This window comes from Choristoneura fumiferana, chromosome 13 (genome assembly GCF_025370935.1).
Source record: "Choristoneura fumiferana chromosome 13, NRCan_CFum_1, whole genome shotgun sequence".
NCBI lineage: Eukaryota > Metazoa > Arthropoda > Insecta > Lepidoptera > Tortricidae > Choristoneura > Choristoneura fumiferana.
In genome coordinates this window covers 2,498,230-2,513,866 of record NC_133484.1, presented here as the reverse complement: position 1 = coordinate 2,513,866, position 15,637 = coordinate 2,498,230, and the positions used below count along the sequence as shown (strand labels likewise).

General features: G+C 37.4%; 1 protein-coding gene across 5 annotated transcripts in view; it reads left to right on the top strand.

Moving 5' to 3' along the window:
- Positions 1-14,148, top strand: part of LOC141433879 (WD repeat-containing protein 44) — a 37,133-nt gene extending 22,985 nt beyond the window's left edge. For 3 of the 5 annotated variants that reach the window (XM_074095969.1, XM_074095967.1, XM_074095970.1), the window contains 6 exons: positions 880-960; positions 3,558-3,759; positions 4,661-4,792; positions 5,418-5,801; positions 6,944-7,534; positions 9,844-14,148. In XM_074095969.1, the coding sequence (XP_073952070.1) occupies positions 880-960; positions 3,558-3,759; positions 4,661-4,792; positions 5,418-5,801; positions 6,944-7,534; positions 9,844-9,981 (1,528 nt within the window). In that variant the 3' untranslated portion in view covers positions 9,982-14,148. The remainder of the gene's footprint in view (positions 1-879; positions 961-3,557; positions 3,760-4,660; positions 4,793-5,417; positions 5,802-6,943; positions 7,535-9,843) is intronic. The other 2 variants (XM_074095968.1, XM_074095971.1) reach the window with 1 other exon arrangement.
- Positions 14,149-15,637: the final 1,489 nt, after the last annotated feature.

Here is a 15,637-nt window from a genome sequence, read left to right as displayed (position 1 = left end):
AACATAAGTTTTATCGACTATTCCAGTTATCGATGTTATCGAATCGACTCTTCCTGTTATCGCCTTGTAACAATATTCCGTAACATTTAACCTATTTGATGAGCGACTTTCATCTCCATATTAAAATAAAATAAATCGCGTCAACGTCACATAATATGACATTTATGTCGCTTGAATTTTTCTTAATCATTCCCAAAATGGTTAATCCTAAAAGAAAACGATTGACAAATGGATTAAAAAACATCCCTTACTTATTTGCAATGAAGATTCTTCAACGATATACTGCGAGTACTCAAAATGTAAAGTTAATTTAAAGCAGCTCAAGCTCTTTATATTTTAATTGTAACTTACTTTAAAAAAGCGCTATTTTAAAAGTACCTACTATTTCCTGTTTTATTAATTACTGAAATATTTATCGATAGTCGATAAAACTTATGTTCAATTCCTTTGACGTTTGATTTTTGCTATGAGAAATTCCGCTCCTTGGTAATCACCGATTGGGTTCCATGCGACGGGCACCGGAGCAGAGGCAGACCTAGGAGGAGATGGCGGGACGACCTGTACCACTACCATGAGTTTACAGTGACCGTACTCGATAGCGACGGCGTAAATTATTTATATGGAGGATTGTACAGCGCCTCTACAAATAATTTACGCCGTCGCTATCGAGTACGGTCACTGTAAACTCATGGTAGTGGTACTGGACCGATTCCAGTCAGATTGGCAAGAGCTGGCCAAGAGTAGAGACGAGTGGAATAAGAAAGGCGAGGCTTTTGCCCTGCAGTGGGATAAGCTAGCTAAAAAAAAAGCTATGTGATCAATTGGTCATTAAAATGCAGCTGTATTATTATTATATTTTAATATATTTTGTGAATATAGGCCCCCACCAGCCCCCCTTTTGAAAAGTTACTCGCAGGACAACATTAACAGTAAAATTGTACCGGAAGTCAACCATAACAGGTGACTGGTGTGATACTAACAGCGTTTTGGTGTTAACAATTAATGGAAATTAAGAAGTGTATGTACAGTCACAACACGGGGTTGTTGGGCCTCTAGCCACTGTCCGTAATAAGTCACTGTCCGTAGTTAGTCGTGTACTACTTATTGGCTAATTAATGGAGGCACAATTGTGTTTTCCTTTGATCCTGTTATCCTGGGAGATGACAGATTAATGGCTAAATTGGGTTTTACTAAAAGAAATACCAATGGTTTTAATTTGCTTTTGTTTACAGTAAAGGCAATTATTAAAAACCAATTCTGATTCCTAACGTATTGCTCCTATCCTCTCATCCACTCAAAGGTTGGCAGGTAGAGATCCTTAAAGATAAGTCCGCCTTTGTACAGGTATCTCAAAGTTTGTCAATGTTATTTTGTTAATTTTCTTTTGTACATAAAGAGTTACATACATACATACACTACTTTTAATATAAGCCGTGGTGGCCTAGTGGTTTGACCTATCGCCTCTCAAACAGAGGGTCGTGGGTTCAAACCCCGGCTCGCACCTCTGAGTTTTTCGAAATTCATGTGCGGAAATACATTTGAAATTTATCACGAGCTTTGCGGTGAAGGAAAACATCGTGAGGAAACTGCACAAACCTGCGAAGCAATTCAATGGTGCGTGTGAAGTTCCAATCCGCACTGGCCCGCGTGAACTGTGGCCCAATTCTTGTTCTGAGAGGAGGCCTGTGCCCAGCAGTGGACGTATATAGGCTGGGATGATGATGATGATGATACACTACTTTTAAAATGAATCATTATCTCTAATGCTTTTTCATAAATTTGATCTGCAAGCATTATTTTATTTTTGATCTGTGTCAATGTTCGTTGCATAACAAAAACGACACTCAAAGTATGACTCTAACTGCCAAAGTGTATGTCAAATTGCGAGATCAAATCAAATCCCGTAATCAAATATAATCCATGCATGTAAATTTTGAATAAATAGAAAACCCTAATTATTATAATCGTAGCAGCAGTAGGTGGGTTAACATTCCCGTGGTGTGACTGTCTTTTTTGCCAAGTTGTGCAGATTGTGTCAAAATTAATCTGGACTATTTTATCTAATGGTTGGGTAAGCCTGAGTGAACACACCTGTAATTTTTTTAACGGAAAATTTCACTCAATGTTGTTAGTCTTTGACACATTATTTGAACATCGACCAAAACTTTTGTCGACCGCATAAAAAAAATCTTTGATAATATTTAAAGAAAGAAAAAACGAGAAATATTTGATGTACTTACATTTCTTTATTTTCTTTAAAAGGCTGTTCAGTTGAAATTACCTGACCACTGGCTTATTTATCGGATTTTAACGCGGATTGTATAACAGAAAATGTGCATGTGATTTATTTAACCATTTGAACTTATTCAATCATTTTAATGTAAATACGAGTAAGTATTTAACCTTTTCACCGCCGCAGTCATCTAGTCGTGACAGCCAATGAAACACACGCCACGGTCATTTATACATGACCAACATTCAACTCGAAATTAATCCTTCTGCAGTGGAATTAAAAATCAAGTTGATTTGTCGCTGGTTTTTCTGTGGCGTACAAAGCACGCCGTTTGTCTTGTGGCGGTGAAAAGGTTAATAAATAAAATTTGTTTGTTACAACATTTTTAAAATATGAATTTGACCATTGTAATTAATAATAGATAGATTGTTGTTTTTAAAACTAAGTAACAAAATTGCAAATTACAAAGTTTTTTTTTCTAATATTAAACTGTTCTTGTTCTCCATCCACAATCATTTTACACAACCAGCACTGGAAAATAGTTCCTACAGTACTATTACTTGGAGTTAACACCTGACAGATGGGCGTGCCTTCAGTCAATTTTCAACTTTGAGGTCATACAAATAAAATAGTTTTTACATAATCTGTAAACGTGGGTGGCGGTATACTAAAAATAGCTTTATTTGTATGACGTCAAAGTTGAAAATTGACTGAAGGCACGCCCATATGTCAAGTTTTAACTCCAATTAATCGTACTGTACTTCAAAGAGATTTCTCGTTCACAAAGATACTTAAAACTTTTTAAGCAACGCGCGATGTCGTACAGTCACCTACATTAATATACCTATGCCGCAGTGAAACGTGCAAAAACATACAATTGAGGGCCAGTTATTTTGCCGCTCACTATAGATAAATGTGTTATTGATTCGGTCCAGTGTGTGTTTATGTTTTTTTACACTTTTTGAAAGAAAGAAAGAAAGAAAGAATTTATTTGAAATATAACAAGGTTACAATTTAGATTCATCGGCGGACTCCGCACTAGACTCTGGGCCTGTATCGCGGAGACCAGAGAATTTACAATTTACAGCAGTTATTTAAGTAATTGAACTACTTAATACTAAGTTGACACAAAGCAAATTCTTAACCTAAATTGGGCGTGCGTGCGTGCGTGCGTGCGTGCGTGTATGTGTGTAAATTTAATTACAGGCTGCCTGCAATAACCTCCTCAGTTTCATCGTAGCTAAGAGTCATCAACCAAGTTTCAATAACTTTTTTGAGATTTTTTTTGGGATAACTTTTTCATATTTCTTATACTGTATTTCAGATTAAAACGGTTCCTAGGCAGCACGGTGAAGAAGACAGTGGACGCGGCCAAGTCGCTGGCGCAGGAAGTGTCGCACGCGCGCCACAAAGAAGACGTCGCCGACATCGCCGACGACGTCCGCGGCGAACACAACATCAAGCTGAAGGCTTCCAACTCTCACAAGGGACCCTACGATTTTGACGGATGCGTGAGACATGTGCAGGTATGTAATGAGGGCTATCGCGAATGAATTCGCCGCTAGAGGCGCTAGTGTAGCGTGAGGTCTCCGAAATGTCAAATCTCATAGTTTTTGGGTGAGCTAAGCGGGTTTATTTATAATTAGAATAATTTTGTGAATATTTTGTAATATCTGAAATTAATTATGGCAAATATGCGTTCCGGGGCAATGAATGTCTGTGTTTTGAGACAGTTTTGTCTTTCGGAAACTTTTGTCCTCCCTTTTTTCCGAACAAAACGGGGACTATGCAACACTGTGGCATGCTCGATATTTTTATGGTACGGTTTTAAGGTGTATTAAATATGATTTTAATCTAAACTTTGTTTTCACGCCTATATAACAGACTTCGAAAGCCATACTTAAAAACCTCACGCACCAGTGCGCCATCTAGTGAGACAAAAAACGATAGCCCTCATTAGACACTAAGGGTCTGTTTCACCATCCATTGATTAGTGTTAATTGACGGTATTCGCCGCTAGAGGCGCTAGTGTAGCTAGTGTAGCGTGAGGTCTCCGAAATGTCAAATCTCATAGTTTTTGGCCAAGCTACGCGGGTTTATTTATAATTAGAATAATTTTGTGAATATTTTGCATTACCTGAAATTAATTATGGTAATTATGCGTTACGGGGCAATGAAGTCTGTGTTTTTGCGACAGTTTTGTCTTTCGGAAACTTTTGTCCTCCCTTTTTTTCCGAACAAAATGGGACTACGCAACACTGTGGTTGCTCAATATTTTTATGGTACAGTTTTAAGGTGTATTAAATATGATTTTAATCTAATTTTTGTTTTCACGCCCGTAATAACAAACTTTGAAAGCCACACTTAAAACCTCACGCAACAGTGGCGCCATCTAGAAAAACTAAAAACGATAGCCCTCATTTGCAGGAGATGGGCAGCGGGCACTCGGGCGCGGTGTGGTGCTGCAAGTTCAGCGTGTGCGGCCGGCTGCTGGCCACCGCCGGACAGGACAAGCTGCTGCGCGTGTGGGTCGCCCGCGACGCGTACGCCATGTTCCAGGTAACAACAGACCGACAACAACAACAACAAAACAAACAAATTTGGATATCAAAAACCACTGCATCGGACTATCAAAAGCCTTTCGACGAGACATCCGAAAAATTGCTCAAAGCTCTTCTGGAAAAGAGAAAGAAATTAAATCCTTCTTACCTGAGACTCATGGCGCGCTATGTAGGCCTCGGTCTCCTGAAATCACCTGTCAAAAGTTGTAGAGATTAAGAAACAATTTAAATTATTCGTAAAGTCTTGTAAAATTTCTAGTGAATGTCTGTTTTAGTGAAAATTGTATTGTTTTGACGTTGCACTTTTAACTGGAGGAGGAAAATCTACCTATTTTTTCGTTATACAACTATACCTTTAGTATTATTATACACTAAATTATATTGGTAAATAAACAGTAACATCAACTGTAACAACAACAATAACGAAAACGACAACAACAACACAATAGACTCCTAACCGATTTTCTTTTCACCGCAATCCGATATCGCGATTAGGTATATTTACTACGCGATGTTTTTATTAAACTCGCTGCATCTGTTTGATCTTGCAAGTTGACTTTCACCCACACGAAATTTGACTTAAAATTTGGCACACTTAATTTAAAAAACCTTCTCTTCCTCAGGACATGCGCACGAAATACAACGCCGAACAAAAATCCTCCCCCACCCCCTCGCAGGAGTCCCTCGCGTCGCTCACGGCGCCCCCTCCCCCGGACGACGCGGCCCCTCTCGGCGCCTCCGCCCCCTTCCACCCCAAACCATTCTGCACGTACTCCGGCCACACCTCAGACCTCCTCGACGTCTCCTGGTCCAAGAATTACTTCATACTCTCAAGCTCTATGGACAAAACTGTTAGGCTGTGGCATATATCTAGAGGAGAGTGTCTATGCTGCTTCCAACATATAGACTTTGTGACGGCCATCGTGTTCCATCCGAGGGATGACAGGTACTTCCTGTCAGGGAGTCTGGATGGGAAACTGAGACTGTGGAACATTCCGGATAAGAAGGTGAGTTAGTTTATTTTTACGTTCTTGTCCTACTAATCCTACTTCCTACTAATAGGTATTATGAATGAAATTTGGTAAGTATGTAGATAGCTGGACATCTGGAATAAAACATAGGCTACTTTTTATTCCGATATTTCCACGGGATAGGGGTAGAATCTTGAAATAACAACCGCTGGGCTTAGTCATGAAATTTGACATGATTGTTTTTAATGTAACGTCAATGAAAACTACTATTTAATATTCGGGAATTCCCACGGGAATTTTTAGAAAGCCCGAAATTTCAATTCATGTGCTGGATCTATTGATTTACGTGTGCGAAGGCGCGGGTAAACACTTGTTTGAAATAAATACTTTACCCGAAGGACGGTTATATTTTTCAAGCATACTCTTACATACGTAGAATGAAGATATTTAAAAAAATCCTTCAAATTGTAAAGAACGAGAGATCGTGATTGTATTGTATGCTGATTTCTTTAGTTTTCTCTGTAGCTCTATAGTGTTTTGTGCCGGTTACGATTTTGAATTGTTCCCGGCTGCTGAAGTATAAGTATGTTCCATTTTAGTTTTTATTAAAAAAATATATATTTTCACTTCTCATGCTCGTAAAGTTCGTGTTTATGCTGGATCTAGGCGACATAAAATGACTTTTTATGCACTAATGCATAAAATAAAATCTTCGTCTAAGCCCGGTAAGGTAGGTGTCAACAGCCACAAACAAAGAAGTTTATATATATATATTTTCGTAATTTTTAATTTGTATAACATTAAAAATCAATCAAATCAATCAAAATAAACCAATAAAACTAAAAAATTCATGAAAATAAAATGTACATAGTAAGTGAACAATTGTTTCCACTGTTGCTATTTCGTTTCCTCGCCATCGAAGTGAAAAGCAGAGTTTAAAACTCTAGCATTAAACCCATTTTCCCCTCGGCGTGTCTACCCACCCTCGCCATACCGGCTCGGGTGGCTATATGAACGTCTTGGGTAAAATGGCCCGTTTTATGCTCTTGTTGTAGAATCTACTATTCGTTATTTTTTTTAATAGTACTGACATGTATGTTAGTCCGGAAGGTTTTTTATTGTAGCCATGACCATCAATTAACATATCCATTATAATTAAATTTATACTATCACCTCAGGTGGCAGTATGGAATGAAGTCGACGGTAAAACGAAGCTAATAACCGCAGCCAACTTCTGCCAGAACGGCAAGTTCGCAGTCGTCGGCACATACGACGGCCGCTGCATATTCTACACCACCGACCAACTAAAATACCACACGCAGATAGACGTGCGTTCGACGCGCGGCAAGAACTCGACAGGCCGCAAAATCAGCGGCATAGAACCCATGCCGAACGATGACAAGATATTAGTAACATCCAACGACAGTAGAATACGACTGTACGACTTGCGAGACTTGAATTTATCCTGCAAATACAAAGGTTACGTTAACGTGTCTAGCCAAATCAAGGCGTCGTTCTCCCATGATGGGAAATACATTGTAAGCGGGTCGGAGAACCAGTGTATTTATATATGGAAGACTTGCCATGATTATTCTAAGTTTACGTCTGTGAGGAGGGACCGGAATGATTTCTGGGAGGGTATCAAGGCGCACAACGCTGTGGTGACATGCGCGGTGTTCGCGCCCAATCCTGACCACATGATCAGGATGATCGCTGACAGGGAGGAGGAGGAAAAAGCGAGTAAAGGGATCGAGGATACCGATGAGCCGGTGAGTTAAGCCGAGTTTAGACTAGCAAGAAAAGTCGTGCGAGTTGCATTGCATTGCGAGGTCGTAAAGCCAGCGGGTTTGTAGTGGTCGATCGCGCGACGCAATGTAATGCAACTTGCACGATTTTTCTTGCAAGGCTAAACTCGGCTTTATGTTAGTTTATATTTACGTACATAATGGATAAATCGTCGGGTGACAAGCAAAAAAAAATGGTGGAATATTATCTTTACGACGATGCTCTGCATTACTTTGATTATCCTTCTTGACTTTAGGTGGTAATTAGTGACTTTTGCTTGGCACCCGACGAAATAGTTTGAATAAATAGTAATCATTATTATTTTTCTTATTGCTAACAAGATCTGTCATAACAGGTAAAATATTGCACAGGCCTAAGCCAAGTGCTTTTTAAGGTTCCGTAGCCAAAATAGCAAAACGGAACCCTTATAGTTTTGCCATGTCTGTCTGTCTGTCCGTCAGCGGCTTTGCTCAGGGACTATCAATGCTAGAAAGCTGTAATTTTGCACGAATACTCGTATATATATACCTAAGCTATGGCGACAAAATGGTACTATAAAAAAATCCAAAAAAAATTTCTCTTCCAACCTTGTGGTGTGGGGTATTGTTGGATAGGTCTTTTAAAACCATTAGGGGGTTGCTAAAACGATTATTCGATTCAGTGATTTGTTTGCAAAATATTCAACTTTAAAGTGCAAATTTTTATTAAAATCGAGCGTCCCCCCCCCCGCTCTAAAATCTAAACCGGTGGGTGGAAAAATTTGAAAAAAATCAGGATAGTAGTAAGTATATCAAACTTACAAGGTTAAGTTTTCTTGAGAATTGCAGCCTAAGGTATCAAATATACCTAAACTTGGAATATGCCGTACAAAATACGAAATCCTTAGAAAAATATTACTTATTTTTTTCGTAATAGCTACGGAACCCTATTTCGGTCGTGTCCAACACGCTCTTGGCCGGTTTTTTTATATAATGTTAAAACTATGACATGGATAAGAATTTACGTACTGTGCGGCATGTATTGAAGATGACTGCTGAAAAGTAATAGTTATAATAATTATCCATATTTTTTATTATTTGGGAATTCCCGTATCAATTTAGTAAAATAACGGAATGAGGGCTATCCGAATGAATTCGCCGCTTAGAGGCGCTGCGTAGCGTGAGGTCTCCGAAATGTCAAATCTCATAGTTTTTGGGTGAGCACGCGGGTTTATTTATAATTAGAATAATTTATGAATATTTTGCAATATCTGCCATTAATTTATGGCAAATATTGCGTTCTCAATGAATGTCTGTGTTTTGAGACAGTTTTGTCTTTCGGAAACCTTCGTCCTCCTTTTTTCGAACAAAACAATTATGCAACACTGTGGCATGCTCGATATTTATATGGTACGCTTTAAGGTGTATTAAATATGATTTTAATCTATGCTTTGTTTTCACGCCCGTAATATCAGACTTTCAAAACATACTTAAAAATCACGCAACACCCATCTATCAGACAAGAAACGATAGCCCTCATTCCAATTCAACTGCCACATTATGGATTGCGCGTGCGAAGCCGCGGGCGAAGTGTAATACATACCAAAATCATCTTGATCAGTTGAGCACTTTGAGCGCAGAAGCATAACAGACAAACATACCGATGCCGTGAGTACATGCCATCGTATTTTGTCTTTATCTTGCTCTCTCAACTAGCTTGCTGAAGTTTACTGAAGCTAAACCTTTCGAACCCAGCCAATACGATTGTGCGGGTTAATTACATTTGGATTTGAATTTGACATGGATTGTACATAAGGTCCACTGTCATAGGTAACTCTTACATTTGAATTTTGATCTTGGGATGGATTGTACAGAAAGTCCAATGTCGTAACTCTTTTCATACTCGGCTGGGTTCGAAAGGGGTAATTGAGACAGCAAGTTAGATAGGAACTTTTTTTTTTTATTCGACTGGATGGCAAACGAGCAAGTGGGTCTCCTGATGGTAAGAGATCACCACTGCCCATAGACACCCGCAACACCAGGGGGATTGCAGATGCGTTGCCAACCTGGAGGCCTAAGATGGGATACCTCAAGTGCCAGTAATTTCACAGGCTGACTTACTCTCCACGCCGAAACACAACAGTGCGAGCACTGCTGCTTCACGGCAGGATTAGCGAGCAAGATGACTTTTCCGACAAAATACGATGGAAAGTCATTATTACTAGATCTGTATTCACTTTCGCAGTTATAATATTAGTAAATATGTTAGTAAGAAAAGTAGGATTAGATTTAAAAAAAAATGTTTTTTTTTACAGAAGGGCGCAGAAGGCATGGTTTCGTCATCGCAAACGGGCCACGTGCTCGTCAGCACAGACTTCAACGGCTGCATAAAGGTGTTCGTCCACAAGGCCAAGCCCAAACACAGCTCGCTGCCGGCCTCCGCGCTCGCGTAACAGTGGCCAGCGAACCTTAACGTTAAAGCACTATGCCGAAGATAGAAAACCGAAGTTCAACGGCTGAGAATATACCACATTATAAATGCGGAAATGACGCCACAAAAATTCGGCGTTATTACGCCTGCCAGGGCCGAAAGAAAGCAACAATCTAGGGGTACCGCATTGGACAAGGGTGCCGCGTGCGCTGAAAAAAAAAATGTCTAAGAGTCGAAATTTAATCGGGAAATGTATATTTTCAATGATGACAGCTATTATTGGTTTTTGGCCGCGTTCTGCCAGTTGATTTGATTAAACTGGAAAATAGGTGATGATCTTCAAACAGCTGAATAGACGCATGCAAAAAAAAAACACTTTTGAAAAGTTTATTTTTACCGCTCTCATGAAAAACTTCGGATAAAGCCCGACTGAAGTTCGGTTGTACGGCACAACGTGACGTAATTCCGACTAATGTATTGCTAGTAATGAAAACAGTATTGCAGCCGAAATCGCGCCGAAACTAGGTCCCTTAATTTCGGCAAAATGTGCTTAGATCCTAAACTATCCACTAGAGCTGAAATATGTGAAAGTTTTCTCAGTTTTATTAAATGAAAAGATGACGACTTGGTTCTCGTTCTTGTTAGTACGGTTTTTTAATGGGACTTGGTGGTTAGGTCTAGCACTGAAAATGTTTTTTAACCGACTTCAATACTTTTCCAACTGGAGAAGTTCACAATAATACTGCTTTTAAGAAACTAGAGAACATTAATTTACAAAGTGTGAACAAGAAAACACTATCTACGTATTATGTAAATGAGTGAGACGGCAGTATGTATGTATGAAATGATAATTTTCGAAAAATTCAATATATTCACGATATATTCAAATAATAATAGTACCTTCGTTTGAGCAAACAATGAAGTTATTTTGTTTCATTTATTACGGAAGCTAATTATTTAGCTTTATTATAATAGTTATACTGTTGAATCTGCATGTTATCTGTCGCAATATTATGAAATATTATCTTAACTATCGTTCGATCACTTAGTATTCAAAAATGTACATAGGAAAACAAGATTTATTTAAAAATATATGAAATCAATTTTATTTCTACGCATATACTTCAACAGGGATCAATTATTTTTGACTACTACCATGTCTTTTAATACTAAATTAGCTCTCGCCCGCGGGGCTTTCCGTTTTTTTATTTTTTTAAAACATTGTCCTAATGTTGCCATGTTGTGATAAGTTTTTGTCAAAAAATGTGACTTCTATTTTCTTATGTATAAACGATTCTTGTATATTTTATTTATTTTCGAATTTTGGAAACGGCTCTTGATTTCGACGAAATTTGCTACACGAGGTTTTTGGCCGAGTAATCGATCTAGCTTTATGTATTAGTGGAATAGCGTACAAAGTTGCGGGTACCTAACAGCTTAGTATTTTAACCGCAGCAAACCAGATACGCTACCGTTGTAATGTATGACACTGTATAGAAAGATGCCAGACCAGATGCGGCGTGCGTACTGGCATCATTCTATACAGTTTCTATATTACAAACACGCACACGCATCTGGTGTGCAGCGGCTTTATAAGACTACGCTTTCTCAGTAAAGCAATTATGATTTTAAAATGCTTATGATTTTCTATTATTAATTCTTTTTATTATTAATGGGGACCCAAAGTAAAGAGTAGAAAATATAAGAGGTATTTAAAAGAAATATACAATGTTGCCCTATTTTAAAGCATTTTGCCACAGTAATTAGTGCCACAAAGTGTTTTACAACAAAACAAAATAAGTAACCATATTGCACCACCTGCTAAAATTTGTTCCGTACTTTTGTCCATTGTAAAGGTTGCCTGGAAGAGATCGCTCTGAAGCGATAAGGCCGCCTATTGCTTACCTTAGAAAAATCTCTATAATATACCTGTGTTTTCTCTACAGCTTACTGTGATGGTGTGCAATAAATAGTTATTGTATTGTAAAACAGTATTTTTCAGGGTTTGGTGTTGGTTTTTCTATTAAACAAAAAGGAATAACCTACCTAAAAGAAATCCTATGATTCGTGCATTTTATAGCAAACAAAATTATATCAAATGAAATTATGAGAAACGAAAGGATACGTATAGTTAAAGTGAGAAAAGTTATTCCATGTTAGTTTTTATGAGATTGACAATAAGATTGATTTTTACTTAGCCTGGGTAAAAACTTTTTTCACTGAACATACATACGTTTGAACATGATTTACTGTTCTGTATTTACTTTGATTGTACGTCAAAATGTGGCAGTTACTTAGAATGAAGCCTTAATTTTTTTTTTCTACTCTATATTGTGGCAGTCCATAGACTTTTTACTTATGATCTTTTACTTTTAATTGTTTTAAGTAGATTAGCATGATATTGTTAATTATTTAACTTATTCTCGCACGTGCAATAATTTGTGGGTTTTGGCATAACAGCTAAAACCAATATAGTACTTTTTCCATACACTGTATCTTATATTATAACTCATCCGGAATATTTAGTAGTTGTACACTGCTCTGGTAAGGAGTAAACTTGACGCGATTTCTGTAGTCTGAGTTCCCCATGAGTCTACTGTACTTACATCTTACTTCAAGAGAACATTATAAAAGCTTTTCTTAGGTTTTTTTTGTGGATTGTATGGATGGTCGTAGTGGTCCAATCGCATTGCTGAAGTGTGACGTATTTGCTGGACGTTCGAGACGCGTGTATAGAACGTCTGCTTTTCTGTGCGGCGATAGACACAAGTGTGTTATTGTGTTTTTAACATACATACATACATAAAATCACGCCTCTTTCCCAACGGGGTAGGCAGAGACTACATCCTTCCACTTGCTACGATTCTGGCATACAACTCTCGCTTCCTCTACATTCATCAATCTTTTCATGCATGCACGTCGGTTTAGAGTACTCCTGACCCGACCTTTCTTCAGAACGTCCCCGATTTGATCGTGGTACGTTCGTCTAGGCCTTCCTCTCCCAACGTTCCCAATCACGCATGTGTTTTTAAAATTCTGTTTTTTCTTCTCTTCCCTTTTCCCCCTAGCCTTTTCATATTTATCTTGATTATCTGTCTTCCTCAGTGCGAGTGTTAGTAATTTATGAATGAATAAAATTTCAAGAGATGGTTCGGGAATTTTCGATGTAATTTGAATATCGATCAATGTATAAATTAGTGTTCAACTATGAAACTTATCCAGTCATTCAGTCACCGGTCTGAGTGGAGAGCCTTGGGGGAGGCTAAGGCTATGTCCAGCAGTGGACGTCTTTCGGCTGACATGATGATGCTGATGATGATCCAGTCATTTGCCAAAATACTCCGGATACATTTTAAGATACCTTGTATAGGTAGTCATTCACGATGACGCGTGCCGTGGTTCTTATTACAATGTCATTAAATTTCGTGTCATTAAATTTTGGCAAAATCACGCGTCTTCGTGGATGGCACTAGGTATATATATGTAAGCCGAAAACTATATCGTCTACGTAGCTCTTATATATCTATTATTCGTTTCAAATAGGTTGTTTTGAGAGTTTGCATAACATGGACATATTCTGTCAGTTAATAATAGTTCTACCGTGCAGTGGCGTAGCGTGGGTATCAGCCGTCCGGGGCGGAAGAGAATTTTGCCGCCTTCTACAAAGGCATTTCAATTTAAAAAACTATAGGTAGTATACAAGATGTCATTATTGTAACATTAATTTCTTCACAGTAAAAGTAACAAAAGTTGAAATAAAAAAATACACCAATCATAATATTATAATATTCAGTATTATTTAGTGTACAATTTTGCCGCCCCCTAAAAGTGCCGCTTCCCTCGCTCCACCACGCTACGCCAATGATCCCATTTGTAATTTTATTATTAAACTGATTCTTCTGAGGTTCACCGTTCAGTTAGCTATTATACGACATTATATAGGAAAGGCTATGTCTTGTTAGAAGTTTAAGAATTCTCATATCGTATATTTTTGAACGCCTAAAAAATATGGACTCAAAATGACAAGTCAAACTAGATTGTAGTCACTTTATTCAACTTGTCCAAGTTTTAGTACCTTCTGTATTATTTTATGTTGATACTCGTAAACATTGTAGCTATACTTATGGCACAACATTTGGCCCACTTTTCATACAAAATTACCTATTAATGCATACATTTGAAGGCAGGATTTTTTCCACTCAGTATATTTGTGTTTTCCAAAAGATATATTTTTGATCCAATTTTTTAATTAATTTATATAATCAAATCAAACCTTATGTTAAAGTTAAAAAATTAAAATAAAAAACTACACAACTGCTTTTCTATTAATTACGTATGTATTTAAAATATTTTCTAATAAGTTCTTGCCTTAATGGGTAAAACCATGTGATTATAGTAAGTGTAAATTTATTATTTAGTATGTATAGATCGCGATGCCATTGTAATATCATATGAAAGAATCATATATTTGTAACTAGCGTTTACCTCAATAAATAATCGTTATTTATTTTGTTTATTTTTGTAAACCACAATTGGACCATGTACTCATTCAATTTTTAATTAAGTAATGATGTAGGGCCAAGACCCTAGGCGAAGATGGTGGGATGGTCTAGACTCGTTTTTAAACGACTGGCCACATAAGTTCAGACAGGGAGAGTTGGCCTTTGCCCAGCTGTGGGACAGTATTATAGGCTATTAAAATAAAGTATCTCTAATATTATACCCGAGACATGCCGGAAATCTTTTAGTTTGTATAATATAGGCTAGCCGACTAAAAAAAAACTGTTTAGTCCGTCAGTTAAATATTTTTTTTTAAAAGTAAATAAATATCACGGGACAATTCACACCAATTGAGCTAGTCCCAAAGTAAGCTTAGCAAAGCTTGTGTTATGGGTACTAAGCAATGGATAAAATATAACTATATACATAGATACATACTTAAATACATAGTAAAAACCCAAGACCCGAGAACAAACATTCGTATTTTTCAATAAATATCTGCCCCGACAAGGGAATCGAACCCGGGACCTCAAGCTTCGTAGTCAGGTTCTCTAACCACTAGGCCATCTGGTCGTCTAAAAAAAATTAATAGTACATGTGCATTAAGGGGCGTCACACACCCACAACACACACTGCAATATTGCCGAAACGTCGAGGTAAAATATTACTCCGTGTGTGTTAGCGTGATAAGTCCTCGTGTGTTAGGTTTATGTCTTACTCATATCGTCCCGGTGTAGCAAGGTAATTTATTTTAATTTATAAAATTTCATCGGTTCACAAACAAAAGAAACCAAAATGAGAATAAAATCATTTTTAATATCAACAATTTTAGTAAAACCTGAGTCAGTCGAAATGTCAAATATTACAAGTTATCTGAACACTGCATTATAATTATATGTATATTATAATATAATAACAGACAAACAGTTCATCAGTATCTTAAATAAATACATCAAAATAATCTACTACCATTACCGAATTAAAATACTTATTTTATAATATTTAATATCTTTAAAAGACACTAAATACTTTTCACAGAATTAAAACAAGATAAATGCGAGTACATTTAAAATTAATTAAGAGATTCTAAACACATTTAGCCCTTTTCCAGGCATAGTGCATATGCATATAGTGAACACACAAAATGTACACAAATATTCGACCTGGCTAAATTAACA